The sequence below is a fragment of the Nilaparvata lugens genome, chromosome 2, assembly GCF_014356525.2.
Source record: "Nilaparvata lugens isolate BPH chromosome 2, ASM1435652v1, whole genome shotgun sequence".
In the NCBI taxonomy this organism is placed as follows: Eukaryota; Metazoa; Arthropoda; class Insecta; order Hemiptera; family Delphacidae; genus Nilaparvata; species Nilaparvata lugens.
Genome location: NC_052505.1, coordinates 16,887,741 through 16,912,813, shown reverse-complemented (window position 1 = coordinate 16,912,813; position 25,073 = coordinate 16,887,741). Strand labels below are relative to the sequence as shown.

Here is a 25,073-nt window from a genome sequence, read left to right as displayed (position 1 = left end):
GCCCAAATGATAATTTTCAGCCCAAATGATAATTTTCAGCCCTTAGGTGATACGTTTTAGCCGGCTATTGGGTGATACTTTTCAGCCCTTGCTTATGTGGTACGTTTCAGCCGGCTATTGAGTGATACATTTAAGCCCTTAGATGATACGTTTCAGCCCTTGGATGATAAGTTTCAGCTCTTAGGTGATACGTTTAAGCCGGCCATTGGGTGATACTTTTCAGCCCTTGCTTATGTGGTACGTTTCAGCCCTTAGATGATACGTTTTAGCCCTTAGATGATACGTTTCAGCCCAAATGATAATTTTCAGCCCTTAGGTGATACGTTTTAGCCGGCCATTGGGTGATACTTTTCAGCCCTTGCTTATGTGGTACGTTTCAGCCGGCTATTGAGTGATACATTTAAGCCCTTAGATGATACGTTTCAGCCCTTGGATGATAAGTTTCAGCTCTTAGGTGATACGTTTAAGCCGGCCATTGGGTGATACTTTTCAGCCCTTGCTTATGTGGTACGTCTCACCGGCTATTGAGTGATACATTTGAGCCCTTAGATGATACGTTTCAGCCATTGGGTGATATATATTTGAGCCCTAACCGGATTAAAAATTTATACAAGCTACAAATTCAATTATTTTCCTTCTATTGCTTATGGCCGTATGCTAAGATGGAAGAACATGTACTAGCCTATAGTGAGGTCCACGTTATAATGGCAGTATTCGATTACCATTGGTGTAGGTATCCTTGTCTATTATTCGAAAAAGCAGATAGCACTATCCTTTTCTAGCTCCACAACGTTGCCAAGTCCGTTTTTAACAATGTAGAAATGTAATTAATCAAGGCAGACAAACGGCAACACTGTTATCCTATCTGTATCCACTGTCATTATAACGTGGACCTCACTATATGAAAATATCAATAATTGCACAGAATGCAATTAATTTAATTGATTTTCCGAGTTTTAATTGTTTGAGCTACAAATTCCATTATTTTATTCCTATTGCTTATGGCATTATGCTAAAATGGAGAAACATGTCTTCTTCTTCTTCTTTGGCTGTGCCTTATCCCATTCAAATGGGGTCGGCAATCCTTTCTCTTAGTCTGCCTCTCCACAAAGCCCTATCCAATGCTTCCTCTCTCCTCCAACCAAAACGGAGGAGCATGTACTCTGGTGAAAGTATAAATTATGCTGAAAATGGGAACATTTTAGCCTTATGCTAAAATGGGGGAACATGACATGTACTCTGGTTAAAATATAAACTATAGCACGGATTGCAATGGATTCAATTGATTTTTGAATCTAACAAGTGTGAGTTTGAGGATGAGCATACCTAGCAGGAGTATCGTCAGGTTCCTCGTCATTAGCCTGGGTCCCCGTGAGGAGGAGAAGCGGCAGGTTGAGCCACATGGAAGTTCCCATCTCCGACAGATCTGACGCGTCAGAGGCCCGCGATGACTTGCGTGACGAAGCACGGGAGCCTCTGTGCACGTGCAGAAAAGCAGACAGCTTGCCCTGCCAGCCACCCGGACTGGACGTTTGCGTATTCTCGTCTTCTTCGTTTTGAGCTACTAGTGCTTCTCTTCTTTTTCTAAAAAAATGAAGCAGATCAATTAGAATGAAAAAATGGAAACATGGATGAGAAGTGACAAGGAACGGTTTTGAATAATACTAGCATGGTGATTATGATAAATTATTCCGCTATTTTGGAACACTACTATTTTGATGATGTACTTATTCAATGAATCAATAAATAATCAAAGAATCAGAAATGTTATTTGATAGGAAAATATTGCTTCATGCATCTAATTATGAGTGTAATATTCTTGTAGATCTACACCAATTGCAGCTCATTTATTTTTGACTTATTTTTGACCAACTTACATTTGGTTTCTTTCCAGCTCTATTTCCACATTTAATGAAATAAAAAACTTTTCTCGTATAAAACTGAACTTTATGGACATAGATAATTCAATGCAGCTGTCTTATTATGTCCGGTTTCACCAAACAGTAAAATCAAGAATCATACAGATTTTGTGATGGAATTCATCTATCTCTGATGTCCGGTTTCACAAAGCTCAGCAAAGACATTTGAACATGGTCAAGCTGTGTACGATTTACAAGTGTGCACTAGAATTCTCCAGTAACTAATTTAATAGAAATCTCTAGTCTAATAGAAATAGTTCTATTTTAATAGTTCCAGTGCTCAAGTTGTAAATCGTACCTGATTTGACCATGTTCAAATGTCTTTACTGAGCTTCGTGGAACCGGACATTGAAGATAAATTAATAACTACAAAAAATATGTATGATTCTTGATATTACTGTTTAAATAGAATTGGCTAGAGACACCATTACAATATCGGAGAAGATTTACAAAATCCAGCGATGAACAGCACTTCCTTCTAAGAGATTAGATTATTGGATTCAAATCACGTTTTCGTCATAGAACTCAATCACTTCTCTCAAAAACGTTGTCAGCGTACCTAACTGTTCAAAAAACGAAGAATGATTCTAGTTATGCTGTACTAATAAGTTGATAGCCTATTCATAAGTTTTGTTCAAGACTTCAATAGTTGGTTGAATTGAAACTTTTTGATTAAAGATCACAGAGCACGGAATCACGAGTTGATACTTGACTACACTGAACAGAGTATAGAATACTCTGTAAGATACCGTACTATTTTGACGATTGATTTGCCGAATGTGAGTATAATATACCGTGTACTATTTTTCCTATGATTTAGAATTGCAGTATAAAATAAAATGTGTTTCGTTATGGACATTTTCTCATAAGCTTGAGCATTCCATTGTGGATCCACTACCACTACTGCTAGATGAGTGTCAGAGGACGCTAAATCTTGCATTTGTACAGCTCAGCAATTCAACATGTAACTACTACTTACAAATTCAAGGTCAAGAAAGAAAGAAAATGTAGGTGGTAGTTGTGGTAGCAGTAGGTAAAGAACATGTCGGCGTTATCCATAGTTCACGCAAATGACAACTGATCTTTCTAAAAATAGTGTCAGCTCTATTACCTCACAAAAGCAATCATAGCACGTATCTGCAACCACCTAAGTAAAACATAGAAAGTCTGTCCAACAAGCTTTTGTATAATAGGTTGAGAGGTAGAGAGGACTTGAAAGTCCTAACTCCGCCTAGTAAAGAATTTTTGTATTTTTATTTTACATATGATGTAACTGATGGTCAACTATTATTTGAATTGAAATTTGTGAGTTTTACCGGTAATTTAGATTTGGAACTACCATTTTCCAAGAACAATTACCAACTTTCTATAGATAGAAAGGGCATAAATCACTGTGTCTATGGATAAATGAGCAATTGGTAAATCAATGTTCATAAGAGATAATTTATAGAAGTGCTTCTAATGTCTGGAACTACTTCCAATGCCTGTGTACCCATCGTATGATTCAATTGAATTAATAGATAAAATTACTTCTCAGACTCTTATTTTCATTTTAGTTTCCTCCTTTTGAGTTTCTCAACTGATTCAAGGTCCCTATCTCTTTCTGAGATCCCAACATCTTTAGTGTCTCCTAGTATCCTGATTTGCAGTTTTGTTGTTCACAAGTGTATGTATAGTTGACTCATTGTCCCTTCAAGAATTAATGTTACTGGAGCTAATAAGACAGTAATTTCACTGCAAACTGGAAGTTAAGATTATTACTGTCATTTAAGTAAATTATCTTTTCACTTTAAACTGAGTGTTATGATTATATCATAATTTAAGTAAATTGAATTTTCACTGCAAATCGATATAAGCAAGACCTCTCATATATACCTGAGACTTGAATGTCCTCAACACGCCCCATACTCAACACTTGTTCGACCACAGCTGACAACTGTGATTTCGACTGTCCTTTGCTTGAATATTTTCATAAACAACAAGCTTAGAATAAACTCTAAAACATGAAGCTTTACTAAAAGAAATCAACCTAGGCTACAAATTAATTACAAGTACTCAGGACTCTAAGGAAGTTCAGGAGAGTACATGATAGAGATCCAATTGGAGTTTGAAAGTTGGTGGAATTAGCATTAACGCCTATTATTCAGAGATTTTATTTATTTATTTATTCGTGGACAGAATCACAAATCATATAAATATGATTAGGAAGGAACAACAGGCTTGGCCCAAATCTATTCCATTCTCAAATTTTGATAAATTGATGAAATGTCCAAAAAATAGGTTATGTTTCTACTGTAAAACGTTCAAGTTCAATTTTCGTCCAACAAAATATATAAGCTAAACATTATGAATTTAGAGAAATTAAAACACCAAACTATATTTAAATATAACACTTGATTATCACTTCATATTGAATTAATCAAGCTATTTTATGAAATTTAATAAATAAGAGATATTGAATAATATTATACAGACATAAGACATTAGGCATAAGACATAATTCATTTACTTTATTTTCAACGCAATTTTTCAAGAGCTCCTTTTGACAAATTAGGGCCGGTTTCTGAGCTCGGGATTTAGCCAAGTTCTAGACATTAAACAGCTGGAGTCAGAAAATTGGCTTTCCGAAACGGTGCGTAGTCGTAGCAGGACCTCCTCATTAGGAGGTTAGGAGGTCCTGGACGTAGTCCACGCTTAAATTAAATTTCGAAAAAATAGAAAATTGAACACAAAATAAAATAAAGAGAAAATGGTGTGAAGTTTCAGCTATTTTGAATTATTTAGGAATGTTTCATTTCGTCAAAAAAAAAAAAAAAAATACACATTCCCAATTATAGAAATGAGAAGATAAAGAATATCATAGAAACTACGCCCTGTTTCGGAAAGTCAATTTTCTGACTCCAGCTGTTTAAAGTCTAGAACTTAGCTAAATCCCGAGCTCGGAAACCGGCCCTTATTTGTCAAGAAGGAGCTCTTAGAAAATTTCGTTGAAAGTAAAGTAAATTCGTATGGCTTTCCCTTGCGGGAAGGTCACAACTCGCCTGAATATACAATTTAAGCCGTCAATGGGCCTTACGGCTGTCATACTTCAGCCGGGACCAAAAAATTAACGTGCTTATCCGATAACACAGCTGAAAGTAATACGATATTATAATAGTGAAGAGAAACACATTGAATTAGTCAAAGTATAATCATAAAGTGGTTGTGCTTATGATGCGATCTATGCAGAGTATTCCTGGTCATTGACCTAGACAATGGCAATTATGGAAATTCCAAGATACATCATTGATAGAATATTCAAATTTGCACCATCAAGAGCTATAATTATTTAGATTTGATGAACTATGAATAATGAATTGAAAGATACTGGCGAATTTGAGCAAGGGAAAATTTCAGCATGAAAACATAAAATCAAAATTTAAATTTCAGACAAGCTATAAACTTGTGACAAAAATCAATAATATAAATTAAACATCCGAAGTATTCATAACTGTGAAGTATTCGTACTGACTAATTACGTATCTATTTCTGCAAACAGTACATTCTAATGAAAATTGATAAGAGAAAAATGAACTTGAGATTTACTTGATATTTATTTAATTGTTCAACTTACTTCTTATAATCTCTGTAGGTTCGCTGTATAAGCCTGGCTGCTTTATCCTGGCGCTTCCAGATTCTCGTCGATGACACTATTTCCAGTTCTTTCCTGGTTGGGAATTGTTTTTTGAACTTCACATCCATTTGGTCTTGAAGCTGGAAATTGAGGAATTTGAAAATTTACTAACGAATAATATTATCTCAATCGGAGTAACAAGTGTAAAAGTCTAGAATCGTTTTGAAACTATAATAAAATTTTCAAACATTCCATATTGCTAAGCATTTCAGTTCACTTCGTCGTTCATATTGATGGAATATGTGTTTTCACTTGGAAATACAGGTCTGTCACTGAAAACGGACGTTTCTTAAGATGATATTACGCATCCAATAGGATTTGGAGAGGGGAGCCGAGGCCAGCACGTCATTTGTCTTACCTTGCAATTTATGTTTATTCATTTTCCAGTTGCCATCATGCCGTTGTGGGACGTAGAAGATAGCTTTTTAGTGAATGACAGTTTTGTGCGGAATGGTGACTCAGTTACAGAAGTTCAACGCCTCTGTCGTCGAAGGTTTAACGTTCCTCGGCATGAAGACATTATGAGCCGAAACACCATAGGGATAATTCCCTCCGTAGTGGAGATAGTTTAATGAGAAGGCAGCCACTGGGACCACGTCGCACAGTTCCAACTCCGGAGAGCATGGAACATGTAAGACAGTCTATATTCCTTAATCGAGTTATCTCTAGATTCTGCATTGGCCCCCTCGTTCTTCAGACCATTCGAGGTATGATTTTTTCATGTGGGGGTTTTCAAAGTTTCGTGTGAATGAAGACAAGCCTCGTACGTTGGGCGAGCTGCGACAAGCTATAGAGCAGACGTCGCTCAGATTGATCGTCAACTATTGGAGAGAGTGGAAATAAACTTCAGAGAGGAGAGAGCGTCTCCACATTATTTGTCAGCGTAAAAGTGAACACCATCTTAATAAGATTATTTTTCGTACAAAGGCTTGTCAAATTGCATGTTCTATGGAACTCATTTTCGCCAATGAATTATTTTTAACTTTAAAATAGAGGAGTGCTATCCTTTGAAAAACATCAGTTTTCCGTGGAAGATTCTGTATAAAATTTAAAAAAGGAATTTGGATTCAAGCTTTCAAATCAATGTATTAAATCATTATATGTCTATAATCTATTACCAATGAGCAATTAGGTCAGAGTATTGCTAAGAGTTATGACTGGTACCTTCTTGAACTCATCAGTCTCCTCGACATGGCCGAGCACATGCTTGACGAGTGAGTGGAGGATGTCGAGGCAGTGGATCTTGTTGCCTCGGGCGATGGGCAGGTTGAAGCTGACTAGAGCGACGATGTTCGGCTTGGCAATGCCCAGTGGCGGGTCCAGGCTGGCGATGAAGTCTGACAGCTGAGCGAACCGAATGAACTGCGTGGCGTGAGGATCGAATCTGAAACGGAATTTATTGGTTAAAATAGATGAAAATATCATAAATCATTCATTTATTGATTCATGATACACAAATATTGTTTGAAATAATTGGAGGAGCAACCAATCATGAGTTGAAGTTTCTGAAAATTGTCTTTCAATTAATTACTGAAATGATGTTGAGAGTATGGTGGATGTAAATTATTGTTGCTTTATTCTGGAACAGAGCATGATGATTTACTACTATTTCTTTATTAGATAGCGTATAGAAGAACACATATATGGGCCAGACCATATTGAGCGTTTTTTCAAGCGTATTTCAGTCGCTAACCCAATCAGTCGATCAGAGAGCTTCCTGCCGTGCCGACTCTAAAAACGCTTAATATCGTCTGGCCCTGAAGCTCTCAAGCCTCAAATCACTACATATAAACTGTACAAATCCAATTCCTTTGAGATATTGAATAGTGTTTGGTCAGTAGAGAACATAAGTTTATCTGACCGCCATTATTTGCTAGTCGATTTGTTGACCAATGTACACCAATATTAAAGGCAAACTAGCTTTAGGTTACACATATTTGCATTTGAAAAAACTGATTGAAAGAACAATTTTGAGCTGAGAGAAGGTTGAAATTTCAACTTTCAATTTGTAAAAACATCTTAATATGAGAAATAATATTATTTTTGTTTGAAATTTTCACCCAAAAAACGTTATTATGATTCAAGGACAGATTAAAAAGGATATTTAAAACGAAGTTTTGCCGGCAGTGGGACCAGACAAATAAAGAGAGGCAGACAAAAGTGGGACCAGCTTCCTCACTCGCACATATTATTCCGTCTCTCACACCGTCAACACTGTCCAGGAATACACATGAAATTGACGAGGCATCTAGTTTATTCCAGTGGCTTATTTGGACCACCTGTTTACTTTTGTGGCCTCTATCGGATAAACGGAGACATCTAATGTACTGGAGTGACTTACTTGGACCACCTGATGTAGAACATTTCCAGATCGTCCTCGACGATGCCGATCTCCTCCTCCTGGTGCGCCTGGTTGAAGTTCTCGAGAATGATGGCGATGTACATGTTGATGACGATCATGTAGCTGATGATGATGAAGCTGGTGAAGTATGTGATGGCGATGACCGGGTTGCCGCAGTTGCCGTTCGGCTGGTCGCGGTAGGTCGGGTCGCAGTCCGGCGGCTGGATCATCAGCGACTCTAGCACGTCGTTCCACCCGGCTGACGTCATCAGCCTACCAACAACATCAACTCAATGAAATCATAAATATACATAGTCAAACAGTAATACAAAATGAATTATGAAATAGTAAATGTGATTATTATTACTATTATTATTATTGTTATTCATGGCGCTTAGTTGTGTATATGTGAGCTTCATTAAAACTCACACAACATGCCACCTGTCAATTACATATATTTTTACATACAAGATTGGTTTGATTTAATATTGATTTTCTTAAAACCTATACGTCTAAACTACCAGACAAGGACCTCATTCTCTCTTCAACACTATAGTGACAACTCTTTATTAGTATATCATTTATTTTATTTTTGAATACTTTCAAATTAGTCTCCGTTTTCAAATCGTTTTTCAAAGAGTTATATATTTTTATGCCGGAATATAATGCTCCCTTCTTATAGGCATTCAGATTTATAAATAGATGGTAATGATTCAACAGTCTACATGAAATATAATTCATCACAAACGCAATAAAACTAAACTAATATTTGAGAAAAGTATATATTTATCCAATCACTGAACTTGTCAAAAGTGAAAACATAATTTGTAGTGACTAATGTGATTTTTGTGGATTTTGTAGTGGAAAAGTTTTTAATCATTGCTTTAAAAGTGTTCAAACACTCTATACTACACTTTTTCTCTTTAAATCAAGTATAATAATAGAATAATTCAACATTCACATCTGTTGTTTTAGGAGTAAGTTTGTGTTTCTTTTCAAGTTTAAAAATTTTCAATTATTAATACAGTATTTTTCAGTTATCAGTGATGATTTAGTGAAGTATCCTTGTTTAATTTGGTTTTCAATTTTCTAAATTTCTAGTTTATAAATATTTTGGACTTAAAATTGCACAATATCATGAAGTGTAAGCATAACCTATTTTTGGACATTTTCTATCTGAATTTGGGAAAGGAACAGTTTTGTGCTTCAAGCCTGTTGTTCCTTTTCCAATCATTCATAGATGAGAATGATATTGTATGTATCAATGTATAAATAAATAAGATAAAGTATGTTGGTATTGATCAGCGTTGGTCAGCCTGATTGTAATTCTCATGGCTCATAAGATTGTTGCTGTGTAGATAAACGGTGAACTAATGGAGTAACTGTTACTCCACTGCCACTGTTACTTGGAATCAAGGCCTATTAAAAAGTATTATCATGTTACTCCAGTATTTACTCAAGTATACTCAAGTATTACTCAAGTATATCACTGTTACTCCACTTCCACTGTTACTTGGAATCAAGGCCTATTAAAGAGTATTATCATGAATAGTCTGTTAGTTCATCATTATTTGCACTACTTCAAGAAAAATCATAATGCAAAAATGTATTTTTAATTATTAATTACAGGTTTAGGATTTTAAATTAGTATATAAATGCTATATTCAATTGAAATAACCAAATAATTGGTCTTCAAGTCAAATAGTGAATGTACTGTAGTTGAGAGTTTCCAATTGATTCCTCCTCAATAACATTGATTTGAAGAGGAAGAAGTGTTTCAGGCAAAACTTGACACAAGGAGGGTGAGAAAAAGAAATCAGTAAGAGCTTAATCTTATTGTATGAATGAATAAATAAAGATGAAAGTTTGTAATACCTGAACAAGAGCTGCATACTGCGACCAAATGTCTCGAAGTTGACCATGTCATTGAGCGCTCTCTGTTGTTTCACATGGCCGAACACGGACATTCCAATTATTGCATATATAAACGTTATCAGTCCTAGAAGAGCTCCTATGTTGAATAACGCTGGTAACGATACAACTAATGCGAATAACAATTTACGAATACCTTTTGCGGCCTGCAAATTGAATACAAATAATTTCATTAGAAAATTCACCACTAACATAAGCGTAAATAGTGAAAAAATTATAAATTTTTGACATTAAAAGTAGAAACAAAAAATACACATATATTGCAACCACATTATGAATCCTGCATTGAGTGTATATGTAGCATGAACATTATAAGTGGTATAATTCATGAGATTTTGACATTGAGAGTAGAAATAGAAATGATAAACAATGCAAATAAATTACAGATCTTACATTCCTTAATCGAATACTGAAAAAGTAATTTAAAAGTGCTACTTGAATATTGTTTAGTTATTAAAAAATAACTAGTACCATTTTCAAACATTTCTGCACAAACAAAACTAGTTCCAGTACTCAATACTTACCAGGAGAGCTGAAACTAATTGTGTTTTTGTAAAAAAGTTTAAAGAGGGTACTAGTTATTCCTATAATAATAAAACTAACTGCGTTGTTTTGTCAATTTTTTAACAGCTTGACACTTATTTTAGTTGAGTTGTCTATTCCCATACGAACTAATAGTATAAACATTATCAGATTAACTCGTCCATTCATTGTACTGGGACAGACTCGAACACTGGAATGACTAGAGCTTATTTAGAAAATAGCTGAACAGCAGACCAAAAAGCTTTCATGTTTGAGGGGTGCTACTCCCCTTTCCCTCTTGGTGGTGCTGATTATTACCATGGAGAAAAAATAACATAAGCAGATATCCCATGGGTCGTTTATGTTCCAAGTTCAAGCCGATTACTGTCGATCACTGTCTACTATAACTGTTTTGGCCGGGTGAGAGTGTAAGAGCGGAAAAGTATGAGAGACTCAGCATCACATAAGCTTCTCGAAAAAGAGCTACAAGGACTATCGGCTTGAGTTAACAGTGGAATTTGGAACATTAAACGTCCTAACCATGTGATATCTTCTTATGCTATCTTTTTTATATGATTTTTCTAAACAAAAGTCGAAATAAATATTCTTGTTTGAGGCACACTCAGATACTACAAACCATAGCTATATTTGAATTGTAAACGACTTTAATTGGAAACAGGATATTTGGTACAGAATTTTTACCAGCATCATGAAATTCCTGTCAACAGATGATTTATCAGTAACTCATAGTTTCAAATAAACTCCTCTGCTTGCAACTCATTGGCAACTCTTTGGCAACGAGAGAAATTATTATTATTATTTTGTAATGAGTTGGAAATACGGTACTTACTTTTATCAGTCGGAGGATTCGACCAATACGGAAGACTCTGACAACACGGAGAAGTGTTGGGGAAACGGGGAAATCGATCATGATATCCTCCATTAAAATGCCTAGAATCGACGCTAAAACTAATATGAAATCAAATAGATTCCATGGCACCGTAAAGTAATGGTACCTTAGTCCAACAATTTTCACTAACGCTTCTGCAAACAGAAAAAAATGAGATATGAAGATTAATAATAGAAGAGTCGAGAATAATAACTTGGGATATAGTTTGGATATTAATAAATGTGAATCATACTCCAAGAGACTGTCTCTAACAGTGTATTAGTTTGGACCAATGGTCTCAACCTAGATACAGGAAACATTTCAGGATGTACGCCACGAATGGAAATGTGGACCACTTTTGAAAGAGAATGAGAAAACCAATTCTGATTTTCAAGAACTAGAAAAAAATCAACATTGATATTGGAGTCAGTGGCATACTTCCCACCAACAGACAGATTTTTGGACTGGATCCGTTACCCTTCCCTTTAAAACATCAAGCACTTTCATGTAATTAAAAAATGAACATATAGTCATTGAAGAATCATTTGAACAACATAAGAATGCATTTGATTACCGCATTGTTTCCGTTTAGTGTTGAAAGAGTATCAAGAACTTTCAAGTAATTGCTATCTCAAGTTTTATTCCATTCACAATCATTTTTTCAAAGGGAGATAGAAGCTTGTCCAATCAAAAATTAAGTTCAGGGACAGGGGTATATGTAACTGAAATATCACATCAAAATGAGATTTGGGAGCCACTGGTTCATACAATTAAATCTTTCAAAAATATTTTTATGGAAGATGGAGAGCTGACAATACCCACTTGACTACTCGCTTAAAGGATTGTTAGCTAATAGAGAGTACTGGAACAGCTTAGCCACCTGCTTTATTTTTAATAAATTTTATGGAATAGTTCACAGTCACTTGTCTCAAGTGACCTAGTACAGAAGGGACATTCGGAATTCTTGAATAGTAACCAAGACTAAAACATTATTGGAGTATGAAAAATAGTAATGAAGTAGAAAACTTCCAACTTACCTAAACCGAAGACTGTAGTAAAAAATGCATTACTAACTTCTAGTACAAAAAATATTGCATGATGTTGATTATAATGCTCAATTCCCATGGTCAACATATTCAAGAAGATTAATACAAATATGGCTATTTCAAATCTGAAAACAGAGAGAAAATACAATTTTTAAAAAATTTATATAATTAACCATGAATGTAATAATCATGATGACTCATTCAAAATTTCTAGTTTTCTGGTTGATGAATAGAAATAATATAAAGTGACTTGGCCGGGTTAACGTGTCCATCCGAAACACGGGACTAGCCCGAAAAAAGATCTTGCCCGGGTCGGGATTTGAATTATTATAAAGCCAGCATCTAATCCACTCGACTTCTGGTTGATTAGCGAACAACAAAGAGAAGTTGATTCCTTTCGAGTGAACATCATCTGAAGTTGAAAATTACTGTTATGTTCAATAGAAATCTAATCTGAATACTTACAATGAATAAGTTCAAAATTTTCAATTACTTCAAAACAAAAAATGAGATGGGAGAAATAAATTATTGTTTTTGTGAACTGAATGATATTGTAAAAGAGTAGGTCTACTATGTAATAGAAATACTCACCTCCTTGAATTTGAGAGATCATAAAACATTGCTAGGAACTGATTGATAGGCCTTTTGATAACTTTTTGAGGTTTTTTACGCCCCAGTTTCTTCATTGCTGTGTAGTAATGCTTCTGGCTCTCGGTCAGAAACATTTCTAAAACACCTCCTTCATACTGAAAAATGAAACACCAATACACTTTAATGAGACTATTCCAAACTATACAATATATGAGAACATACTAATAATGAGGATATTTTTAGTTTGACATGATTGATGAGTTGATATCAACTAGAATAATTGAGTAGGAGATATAGTTGTTCATATATTATTATACTTGTTCTGAATAAGTCAATAGTATAGAATCATGACAACAAGTCGTTTAGCGCATAGGCTAAGAAAAGATTAATTTTATTGAAGAGAGAGAAATATTAAGAAACCCTACAGGAAACAAAAGTTTAAAATATTTCAAGTGATACTTATAGTGAATGAGGTGGGGTACGCGTTCAATTTAGATTCCTCAATCAATACAATCAAATCAAATACAATTAGTTCCAAGTAAACATCACACTTCATTTTTACAGAAAATCTTTTGGACTTCAATACCATTAAACTTTGAAAGAGGAATAGTACTAGCTAAGTTTAGTCTTTCTCTTTCAGATAATTATATCTATCATAATAGAACCATTGCAATTATTGTATTGATAAATAGATTATTGTAGACTAGAGCTCACCTTTTTCTTCAGCATGTTGAAGTTGTCTATGATGACACCAATGAACAGGTTAAGCGTAAAAAACGATCCGCACACAATGAATATAACAAAATATACATAGGCATACAGGTTGGCTTCATACTGAGGCTGCAGATCTACACCCCTCGCGTCCACAGCGTCCGCCATTACTTCCATCCAGCCTTCGAATGTTGCCTGAAACAGCATAAAATAGCTGATAAGAGTCCCATAACAAGTGAGAGAGTCGTTTTTTTCAACCTTCGAACGGCCATATACAGAGTGTAAAACGAAAGGCGCAACAGCCATAGACCATAGATTCTGTCTTTTTTTTCTTTAGGGCTACTCTTGAATATAAATAAAAATAGAAATCTAAGTACCTTTTTTAGAAAGTTCTAGTCAACAGTATTCATGAAAATACTCGTTCATCTTAAAATATTAGAAAAAAACTAGATGACAGCAGAGAGTATCTACCATGTAACATGTGAGTTTTTATTATTATAATCCCGGTCAGTACAAGTTTTCATAGTAATATCAATTTCATCTCTCATATCTTATTCGTTTATCTGGTTTGAAAGAGTTGAGAACTTTTATTGGGGAGGTACAAACTTGTTTCTCTTAAAATAGTAAAGAAGTAAAACTACAGTTTAGAACCTTTTTTTTGTTTCCATTATAATTATATTATAAATATAATATAGAACAAAAATTCATTTCAATTCAATTTTTCAATTTCCTTTCATGAGTGATTTCTACAATTTTATTCACTATAACCACTGACAGAAGTTTTGCCAGGTGAAGTATAAAGATGAATTACCATATATCAGTATCAGTATCCACGTCAAGTTCAGTGAAAATATTCTTTCCATGAGTTCTAATTGGACTCCCACTCAGCCTATCCGAGCTAGTATGAATAGTCTCATTACAACGCATGAGAATAACATTTTCACTGAACCCAACATGGTCTCTGATACAGCAATGTGGGAATCCAGCTTAATAGATAACCAGTATAGTAGTAATCCAGAAATGATTATCCAGATCTTCAGTAAGTTCTAAGGGCCAAACCTCATGAAGCGTTTTTGCACTGGCGGCGGACGAGTTGGCAATGCAGGAAGCTTTCCGATTGGCTGATTATTAGCTGATTGGGTTGGCGTTCGGGAATCAGCTGATAATCAACCAATCGGAGAGATTCCTGTCCTGCCGACTCGTTCGTCGCCAGAGCAAAAACGTCTGGAAAAACACTTAATGTAGCTTGGCTCTAAAGGTTATCTACAAGGTAACTTGACAGTAGTCACGCTAAGATCTGAATAGACTTTTAACAAAGTGTATAAGAGAAAAACATGTAGAGTCATACTCACATCTATAGGAAGAACTTCTTCATCTTCATCCACACATTTAAAAAATTTTCCACCAAAAAATTGAACACCCATTATTGAAAAAATGAGCCAAAACACCAAACAAACTAGCAGCACATTGAAAATGGAAGGAATCGCATACATTAATGCATTCACAACAATCTGAAAATAAAGGTGAAATTTTCGTGAATGAGGATATGAGTGGATAGATTGATGAAACATTTCAGAATAGAAAGAAGTTCCGAAGTAAAAGATAGATCACATACTGTGTTTGTAAGATGAGGAGTGTAACCTATCCGATGGAATGGATACAGTAAAACCTCACTAACTCAAGGCTCACAAGACTGGTAAAATGTTTGAAGTTTGTTTTATTGGCAGAAATATAAAATTACAACATCTTAGAAATACATAATAAAAGTAATACAATTTTAAAACATGAGAAAATACTATTACAAAATCAAATGCAATGCTAATTGAGTATTTGCATCTGGAGGTACTAGACCTGTTTGAGATGGTGATATAAAATTGATTACAAAACTATAGCGCTAAAATGTAGTTACTCAGGCCGACAGTTGCATATGAAGTGACACATATTACATAACAGTATCGATGATTTATCAAATGTTGATTGAAAAGTTGGTTTTATCATTCATCTCATTATTTACAAGAAGCATGGATAAATAAATATTCAGATAAAAAATCTAGTTACTGAGGTTTCACTATATTTGTTCACCCAATGAATTATTATTTTAGCCAATTATATTGGTTGAAAGGTTGGATTGTCTGGATAGCAGTTGGTTCTGAAAAATCTTATTACAAAGTTAACGTTCATATTTTTAACTGAGTAAGGTAATGTTCATCTCTAACCGAGATTTCCTATATACTGGGAGAAGATCCTAACACTATACAGTGTGAAATGTTTAATTCCTGACTGGCAATAGATGGTTATTTTTTAGCTTGATTTGATTATAAATCTAATTTTTCTGTCTTGAACAAATCAATTTTATATGATTACATGTGTGAATGCTTCAAATGTATATGTATGATATATAATTACTGACTCATAATTATGTATGGGTATGAAATAATTATTATAAAACTGAGAATTCACTTTCAAATTGTAATAATACAGTTTCAAAATCATACACACAACTAATTGTAAATTGATGTAGAAATACATTTTCATTGAGCACATGAATCACATTACAGAAAGGGTAGATATCAATTCTCACCATTTTTTATACTTCAAACTCTACACTGACAATAGAGAAAATTATTGGAGTGATTGTTGTTAACTATTTTTGATAATGGGACTATATTATATAGTTGGCTAATAGGAATATAATATGGAATGTAAAATGAAAAATAAAGAACAGTTTTGCTAATTTGACAGGAAAAATGAAGGGGATTACAAGAAACAATAAACATTGATAGTGGCAGAAAAGAGTTTGCTAATAGAGAAAATAAATGAAATAAGAGAAAGAGGCACATTTATTACATGGGGAATACAACGAGAAGAATAAATACAAATACAAGAACTTTCTAGAGAGAAAACCAACTGGAGTGTTTGAGTGCTGAACATATACATGCATTTATTCAAATATTACAGTTCTTCAAGCTTAATTTCATTTTTTCTGTTGAAAGATGATACTCTATGGAAATGAGTCATTTTAAACCATGTTATTAGGCCCAAGATAATATTTTTGAATATTAGCTTATAATTTCCTGAATCCAAATGGATTTGGAATGATTAGTTTTGTCTAAAATCTGAATAACTGTAAAGTAGTTTCACAACATTACATAGATAATGCAGAGCTTGACATTTGATGAATACATTGAGTTACATAGACTAAGAAACATCAATTACATATTTAAATGCAAAATAATAAATACGATTTTTTCACGTGAAACATTCAAAACTGAATAATAGAAAGAACAGATTTACAGAAGTTGACAAAGGCCAATCTAAATATTTTTTAAAATTGCAAACTTACCCTCATGCCCTGCCACCTGGATATCGCTCTGAGTGGCCTGAGAGCTCGCAATGTTCTGAGTGATCGCAGCACTTTCAAATTTTCATTCTCTTCTATTAACAAACTGAACACTGATACCTGAAAAAAGAAAACTCAAAATTATATTTAATGGAATATTATTGCCAACCTACTGTATAATTTACAGTAATTCAATCAATAACTGAGAAGGTACTTTGTAGTTGGAAATGATAAAATCTTGATTCATTAAACTTGGATGTGGAATACACATCATTCGTTCACAGGTGTAAGTGTTGCTATCAAGCACACTATTGATTCCAAGTATTGTTTGTTCCTAAGTGGGTTTGATTTTTTATCAACAAGTTATTGAACTCATTACTATCAGGCAACAGTTAATGTTTAGGTGCGTACAGATATATGCGCCTCCAACACGCTCCGCGCACTCTCCGCACTCGCTCCACACACGCTCCGCAATCACTCCGATCATGAACGTTACGGGAGATGTTAGCTCTTCTCGCGTTCCTATCTTGCTTCCCGGTCGATCATCAATTGATCTGCTCGAGTGACGTTCGATTGCGGAGCAGAGCGAAAGTCTGTACGCACCTTAGGATTCTGAGCTTACTGCACATCAAGAGCACAGAACCCCAAACATGAACGATGCTTCTGGTTTCGAAACAGACTCAAATTTATCGTTTGAGGAATATGCCATGAATACAGTACTTCAAATTGCATTTTGAAATGTGACAGGAATTATTGGTAAATTAGGAAAAATACAGAGTGATCCAATTACTACGTAACCCTTATTTGGAAAACATATAATGGTGACAAATTTAGTTTACTGGAGACGGCAATGTTGTTCTATCCCATTCATATTTATATGATCTGTTATTGCATTCATGAATAAATAAATGTTTGTGTCGGCAACAGAACACTTGTTTGAGATGCATAGCATGTGATAATTCACGTTTTAAGAACTGTGAATAAGCTTCAAGAACCTTTAATAGAGAAGGCCCATGATATATGTCAATGGTTTATTTCATTTCATTCATTTTATTTTTATGAAAAAGGAAAGATCAGGAGAGTAAAACTAAGGATACCTTGTATTATTTTTAAAATAGTGTTAGACTGTTTGATAATCTTTTCTTTTCTGATTAAACGTGGTTTCAATTAAATGGATTATGTGTGGAAAGCCCTCAAAAAACAGTCCTCACACAATTTTCCAACAGTATTCTTTATGAGAAAATGCTCATGAATTACATAATAGAACTATTTTGAAAATACATTTTTTCGATATCGATTTGAAAATGGCGTCGAAACACGTTATGCATTAATAAAATTTAGAAGGGTACACGATTATTTTTATTTAATTTCAACATTTGTATTAGCCCTATAACGAAAAATTGAATATTTATCGATCTTTTATTATTTGATGTTGCTTTTCATGACGAAACACTATATAATAACTTTGTTGTAGTTCAGACACTGTGTTACTTGTAAATATTTGAAAAACACTTTTCTTGGAGTATTGAGGAAAGCATATCACTCCTGAAGAGGAGCCTCTGGGTTGATGAAGCTCCTCTTCAGGAGTGGAATGCATTCCTCAATACTCCAAGAAAAGTAAGTGTTTTTCAAATATTTACAAGTAACACAGTGTCTGAACCACAACAGAGTTTTTGTTATTTGTAAGGATAATTGAGTAGCGTAGTAATTGGACCACCCTATACACTAAAGATACGTGAAATTTCCTTACAAAGACAATAATGAAATCCAATATAGTCCAAAAGCTGGTAAAGTATTTGTAAAATCCTAAGGCAATCCACTTCAACAACATTTCTACACTGAACACTGCACAGAACCCGAAGTTGGTCCAGTAGAGAATGTTTTTGAGAAAGAGGTTCTCGTCGAGGTAGATGTCTTCGAAGCAGAGAGTGATGCTCGATGAGAATATGAGCACAAGGATGAACCACTCGAAGGCCGGCGTGTCGACCACGGAGAGGATGGACTTGCGCAAGCCCAGCCACCATTTGCCACAGCACGACTGCATGCAGTCATCACAGCACGGTGATCTGCAACACAGCACACAATTAATCCACTGACGCTCCTTAAAATGAAAATTTCAATGAAATCATATAGAAGAGATAACATAAGAAGATATCCCATGGTATGGGGTGTTTATGTTCCGAATTACAAGCCAATTACTGTCGACCACTGTTTGACAACTGTCGCTATTATTACTGTTTTGGCAGAGTGAAAGTGTAAGAACGGCACAGTATGAGGGACTACAATCGTCACATAGCTTTACGAAAAGTAACTAGTTAAGATAATCCTAAGTTCTTTTTCGTGAAGCTATGTGACGCTGACAGTCTCCTATACTGTGCTCACACTGTTCTTACACTCTCACCCTAACAGTGATACTAGACAGTAGTCGACAGTAATCGGCTTAAGTTAACAAAAAATGGGCTTGCAATTTGGAACATAAACGATCTATACCATGGAATGTCTTCTTATCCTATATTTTCTATATGATTTAATCTTAAAAGCAATAAGTAGAACACATTAATTACCACAGCATTCGACTACATAGATGACGGACTAACAAAGAAACATGAAAGCCTATTGATAGGGAATAAAGCTGGGTTTTCGTTTGTGCGTAAATGCTGTCATCGACCACGACAGGGGGAGAATCTCAGATTGGGTAGATTTCAATTTGTCTACATAACCTAAAAGATTATATTCAATTATGTTTTAATGAGTCAGGTTGAGCTTATACTTTTAAATGGCAATATGTAGATATTATTAGAAATGTTTAATTCTTTAATAATAAAGACAGATAATGAAAAGTTATTTGATCAGCTGTTTTAGCACACTTGAAATTTGAACAATATGAATGTCAACAATGCTTGCCGTCGTCGACTGCGGAAATTTACGCAGAAACGAAAATGCACCTTTAGTTGTTACTTTCGTAGTACTGTTTCATTTGTGAGATTATTATTGTTTTATTTGTGGTCAAACCGTAGATTTCTAGCAGATATAGAAAAGGGGTAACAAATTATCATAAATAAATGAATATGGAACTAGGTTCTCAGTATCTTACTCAAAAAACATCCAACGATTTTGGTATCAAGATGAAACCAAGGAGTGATAGATGAATATCTTCTTGGCAGGAAGATTCAATTCAACTAGCATGCCATATATGGTTGCAGGTACTCTTCCAGAAAGATACATTTTTGAAATATCACACCGATTTATCTTTTATGTCATCATTATTTGACCAATTCCTAACTGATTTTATGCAATCCAACTTGAAAGCTAGAGCTTATCAGAGCATCAGCATTAGATAATAGTATAACAGCAACCACAAATAGACTTCTGTATGAATTAAGCAATCACCAACTATACTTTTCAATTTTATTAAATAATTTAGGCAACCGCAGTAATATGATCATGGAAAAAATACATTAAATTTTCCAGGTATGACTTCCAATTACACCAATTTATATTACAATGTGATAAGAACACAATAAAAAGTGATGATTATGGTAATCCTCCCATTATTTATCTAGTTTCTAACATTTGAAAAGTGATAAATATGAAAACTTTTCAACTGTGTCATTCTCTAGAAGTATATACGGTACATTGACGATGATTGGTGATTTGGTGTTAGTGCTTTCCAAAATTTGAAACTATTATTGCAATATGAATTTAAGAATACCAATAGCCTACAACTTGAATATAAAAATGTGCTAGAAATCTTCATCTTTATGTGTATCTTCAAATTTTGATAACTTTTTATTAAATGAGTCAACGATTGACGATAGTAAACATACATGAAGAAGGTTCTTTAATCCATTGGAAATGAGGCTAATAGGCCTAGATAGTTTTGAAGAAATTCAAGAAATATTGAAATTATTCTCAAAAACTAGAAGAGTAAGTTCGTAGATGTGGGACAGAGATTATCAAGGAATAATAATATTTTTAGATATTTTCTCAAGGAAGAGCCGCATGCTAGAATTACTACAAGAAGTGGGATAGTGCATTATTGTCTCCACATACTAGTAACTACTTGTAAGAGAATATCAAATAAAGTTTAATTACCATCTATATCTATTTACTTTGACGATTAATCTGTTGTTTTATTTACTCTGTATATTAGTGAATGATATACCAACATATTTTTAATACATCATCTATTTGCATGCTCAACATAATTTGAATTTCTTTCGAAGAGCAAGTGATAGGCTAATAATGATAAAATATGAGAGGGTTAGATTATCTGAATTGAATCATGTATAGACAGTGGAAATAGAAGAAAATATGAGCACAGTTAATGTGATGAATTTCATAATGTGAAGCATCATCATGAAATTTCAACACAACTTTCATGGAGCTGAATTCGTAAACGGCAACATTCTATTTTGAAATCAACTTACTAATTTTCACACAAAATGTTTCAAATAATATTTTATTCTTCATATTATGAAGAATACAAGAAATTATGGAAGAAATAAAATTGATAATACATTATTTTTCAATCAGTAATTCATTTGAAGATCAATATTGATATGGGATAATGCAATAATTTCTCACATTGAATGACATGTTCTGAGAGACTTTCAAACTGGGAACAGGAAATATTATTCATTATTATCTAGAAAGGACCAAAATCTTTTGAATGGAAGGTTAGAAGATCAACCCAAAAAATATGATCAAACTGATCTTGGTTATTTACAGTCTAAAACACCACAATACACATGGAGAAAAGTTTTAGAATGATTTTCACTCAATGATGAAAAGCCCTTGATAAAACACTGAACAATTTGAATTTGAAGTCCATATGGGCGATAAATTGAAATGCTTGGAAAACGATATACTTGTTTGAATAACGAAATTTGAATTTAAATCTCACATGAAAACCAAGAAGATGGCAAATTGATTAATCTTCCCTGTATGATTAATAATTCAGTACCGTATTAAAAAATCATTTTGAGTTGAATGAACTTCAACAGTCAGTGCAACTGTCTTTCGAGCAGCATGGAAGATGTTTCACACGTTTTTATGAGGAGCTTTCAAAACACAGTTGAGATGCCAAAGTGGTACTGCAAGTTGATTAAATTGTGCATTTTTGAAGTTACTCGATATTAATCTAAGCATTTTCTATAGTTGTTTAATAAGTGGTTAACCAATTTGAGCGTTGAAATGTCTCGTTTAGAATGGTGTTTTAGTTGATTTGCTGAGAAGAGTCTACCAGTTGGTTGGAAGTATTAAGGTGATAGAGCAAACTGTTAGAAGATGAATAAATGTAAATAGAAATAAATGGCTGTGCCTCGGTGGAACCGGCGATTGGATTTGGCGAGATCTGCGCGGAGGCGGGGAAGGCGCAAGGGGCGGCGAACGCATCCTTGGAGGCGGTGTTGGGGGCCGAGAGCCGCCGACCACATTCTGAATGTCGTTGCTTTCGCCTAAATCTAGTCTGTAATCGGAGACACCCAAGCATAGAGTAGCATGTTCACTGTAAACAACTCACAAAACTCATATTTTTCCAAAGCACAACCTCTGATAATTATCTAAAGCTATATATTAACCTAGAAACTACCTATGTATTATTCAGAACGGTCATCTATTCATTAATAGTTCAATCTCCGAATATTTCTGAAAATCATGTTTTTTGAATGAAGATGTTTCAATCTTTCAAGTTATGAAAAAATGAACTGTAGAATGCCTGTATTTTGTATTAGTAATAACTCAAACTGCAACAATAACTGCACCTGCCCTACTATAAAAAGAGTCAAAAGTACCAAATATCTAGGTGTCCAAATAGATGAAAATTTGAAGTGGGACATACACATAAAATTTATTTGCAGAAGAATGAGATATCTATCCTATAAATTCTACGAAGCAAAAAACATTCTGAACTCAAAACATCTAAAAATGGTTTACTTTGCACTGGTCCAGTCCATAATTCAGTATGGTATATCCGTATGGGGGGGCTGTTATAATTCTCACTTAGAAGAGCTTTTCATAATTCAAAAATCAATAATCAAAACAATTTTAAATAAACCCAGACTTTACCCAACCGACTTGACTTTCAAAGAGTTTAATGTGTTAACAGTTAGGCAGTTGTACGTAATAAATGTAGCGAAATATATAATCAAACATAAAGCTAATTTTCCTTGCACAAATAACACAATCAATAACCTGTACAATCTGAGACCCTCCTCAAATAAGTATCTTATGTACAATACAAACATTGAAACCATCAGAAGACAACTTATATATTTAAGCACTAAATTGATAAATAAAATTCCTGAAGAATATATCTGCTGCGCAAGGTTGACTAAAAAAATAAAACATGATATTAGTATTTGGATTAAAACGAACTATTTTTTCTACCTGTAAATTAAACAAAGTAAAAGAGGAACTTAGTGTTTTTGTGTGCTCACTTACCAATCTAGTGTGGACCTTTTTTTTTATTTATTTTTTCTTTATTAAATTAACTATCCTATCAGCCCACCTCACCTTTTTTCCTAATCCTTTTTTTCCCTCTCAAGGATTGAAAGCCTTCCTAGTACATGGGTAACCATAGTTGGAAGAGCTTCAATCCAGTTTTTTACACCAAATTCTGAATTAGCATCTTGTACGGACATTTTTGTTTTTTTTTTGTACTAATTTTGCTAGTTGTTTATTCTTGTTGTAATTTAATATTACTTGTATTTTATGTATGTGTGTAAAGGAAAAAAATAAATTGAAATTGAAATTGAAATTGAACTTGACTTTCAATACCTGAATGAAAATGAGTAGCCAACCTTCTTACTTGTGAAAGAAACGAATAAAATAAAAATTTATTTTTAAAACTTGTATTTGGTTGAAGAATTCTCAATTATTAGAAGCAATAGATTTTCCTGGTAAGATTGAAATAATGCTAAATTATAATTATTAGTAGAAATAGATTTCTATTACAAGAAATAGATTTAAAGTGATGAATTATATTACAGGTAATATATTATTTTCCTGGTAACATTGAAGGAGTGCTAAATTACATTTTCAACATTACTATAACGAAGTCTCGTTCTAGATATCTCGTCTTGAGTTAGAAAAAGAATATATTTCATCTGAAACCAGCGAATAGGAGAGATGATAAACCTCAAAGTATGATCAAAATTGTTCTACTACGAAAAACTATACGTGATGGGCATTTGATTTTAGATGAGAGCTTCATATAATACAATGTTTGATTTATGATTTCTAACTCAAAAACTACTTTATGGAAAAATCTTAATTATGGAACAAACAGGAATTGCTGGCATGACTTTGAAATTACTACAAGAAAAATGCTCACGATGCACATACGCTCAACAGAAACTATATTGTAGCCTATTAGAAGTTGTAACATCTCAAATACGGAAGATTTATAGCATTATATGTTTTACTAAAAAGAAAACTCAATAGACTATCCTTATCTATTTCAATACAGAGGGGAGCTAGAATGTGAAATTCACAATGTATTATATTAGAAGTTGCAACATCTCAAATTTGGAAAATTATAACATTGTTTCACTAAAACAAAATGCCATATCCTCAACAGAGAAGCTATATAAAGTCCATGATTGTAGTTCCATTTTATAGTATGTAAAATGATAACATATACTCAATTTCTAAAAACTACTATTGGAAAACTCTGTACAACTAACCTGACCTATATGAAAATTAGCTTAACTAGCCTAAACTATATAAAAACTAAAACTATTCACCTAAAGCTAAACCTAACCTAAACTATATGAAAACTAAAACTATTCACCTAAAGCTAAACCTAACCTAAACTATATGAAAACTAAAACTATTCCCCTAAAGCTAATTAATTACCTTCAATCCATAGATTCCTATAATTTTTTTGAATTGGAAATTTAACCCAACTAACCTAGCATAACCTATATGATAACTACATCTATATTTACATTAATAGCACATAAAATAAAACACTTTACAGTTTTATAATAATTTGAACAGGTAACACAATACAAATAGGTAAAAAACACTTAGAGACTTACATTTTTTCCGAAATTTTCGGTAGCTTCGCCAACCTTTTACCTATTTGTAACGTGTTACCTGTTC

General features: G+C 33.8%; 1 protein-coding gene across 1 annotated transcript in view; it reads right to left on the bottom strand.

The window, feature by feature from the left end:
* The window catches only part of LOC111048413 (sodium channel protein 60E), a 245,360-nt gene that overhangs the window by 16,073 nt on the left and 204,214 nt on the right, over positions 1-25,073 (bottom strand). The window contains exons 21-33 of the mRNA XM_039420001.1: positions 22,288-22,434; positions 18,715-19,030; positions 16,968-17,084; positions 14,977-15,135; positions 13,628-13,942; positions 12,914-13,068; positions 12,314-12,447; positions 11,238-11,431; positions 9,809-10,011; positions 7,934-8,206; positions 6,757-6,976; positions 5,533-5,672; positions 1,327-1,584 (exon numbers count right to left, since the gene is read on the bottom strand). Of these exons, the coding sequence (XP_039275935.1) occupies positions 1,327-1,584; positions 5,533-5,672; positions 6,757-6,976; positions 7,934-8,206; positions 9,809-10,011; positions 11,238-11,431; positions 12,314-12,447; positions 12,914-13,068; positions 13,628-13,942; positions 14,977-15,135; positions 16,968-17,084; positions 18,715-19,030; positions 22,288-22,434 (2,631 nt within the window). The remainder of the gene's footprint in view (positions 1-1,326; positions 1,585-5,532; positions 5,673-6,756; positions 6,977-7,933; positions 8,207-9,808; positions 10,012-11,237; positions 11,432-12,313; positions 12,448-12,913; positions 13,069-13,627; positions 13,943-14,976; positions 15,136-16,967; positions 17,085-18,714; positions 19,031-22,287; positions 22,435-25,073) is intronic.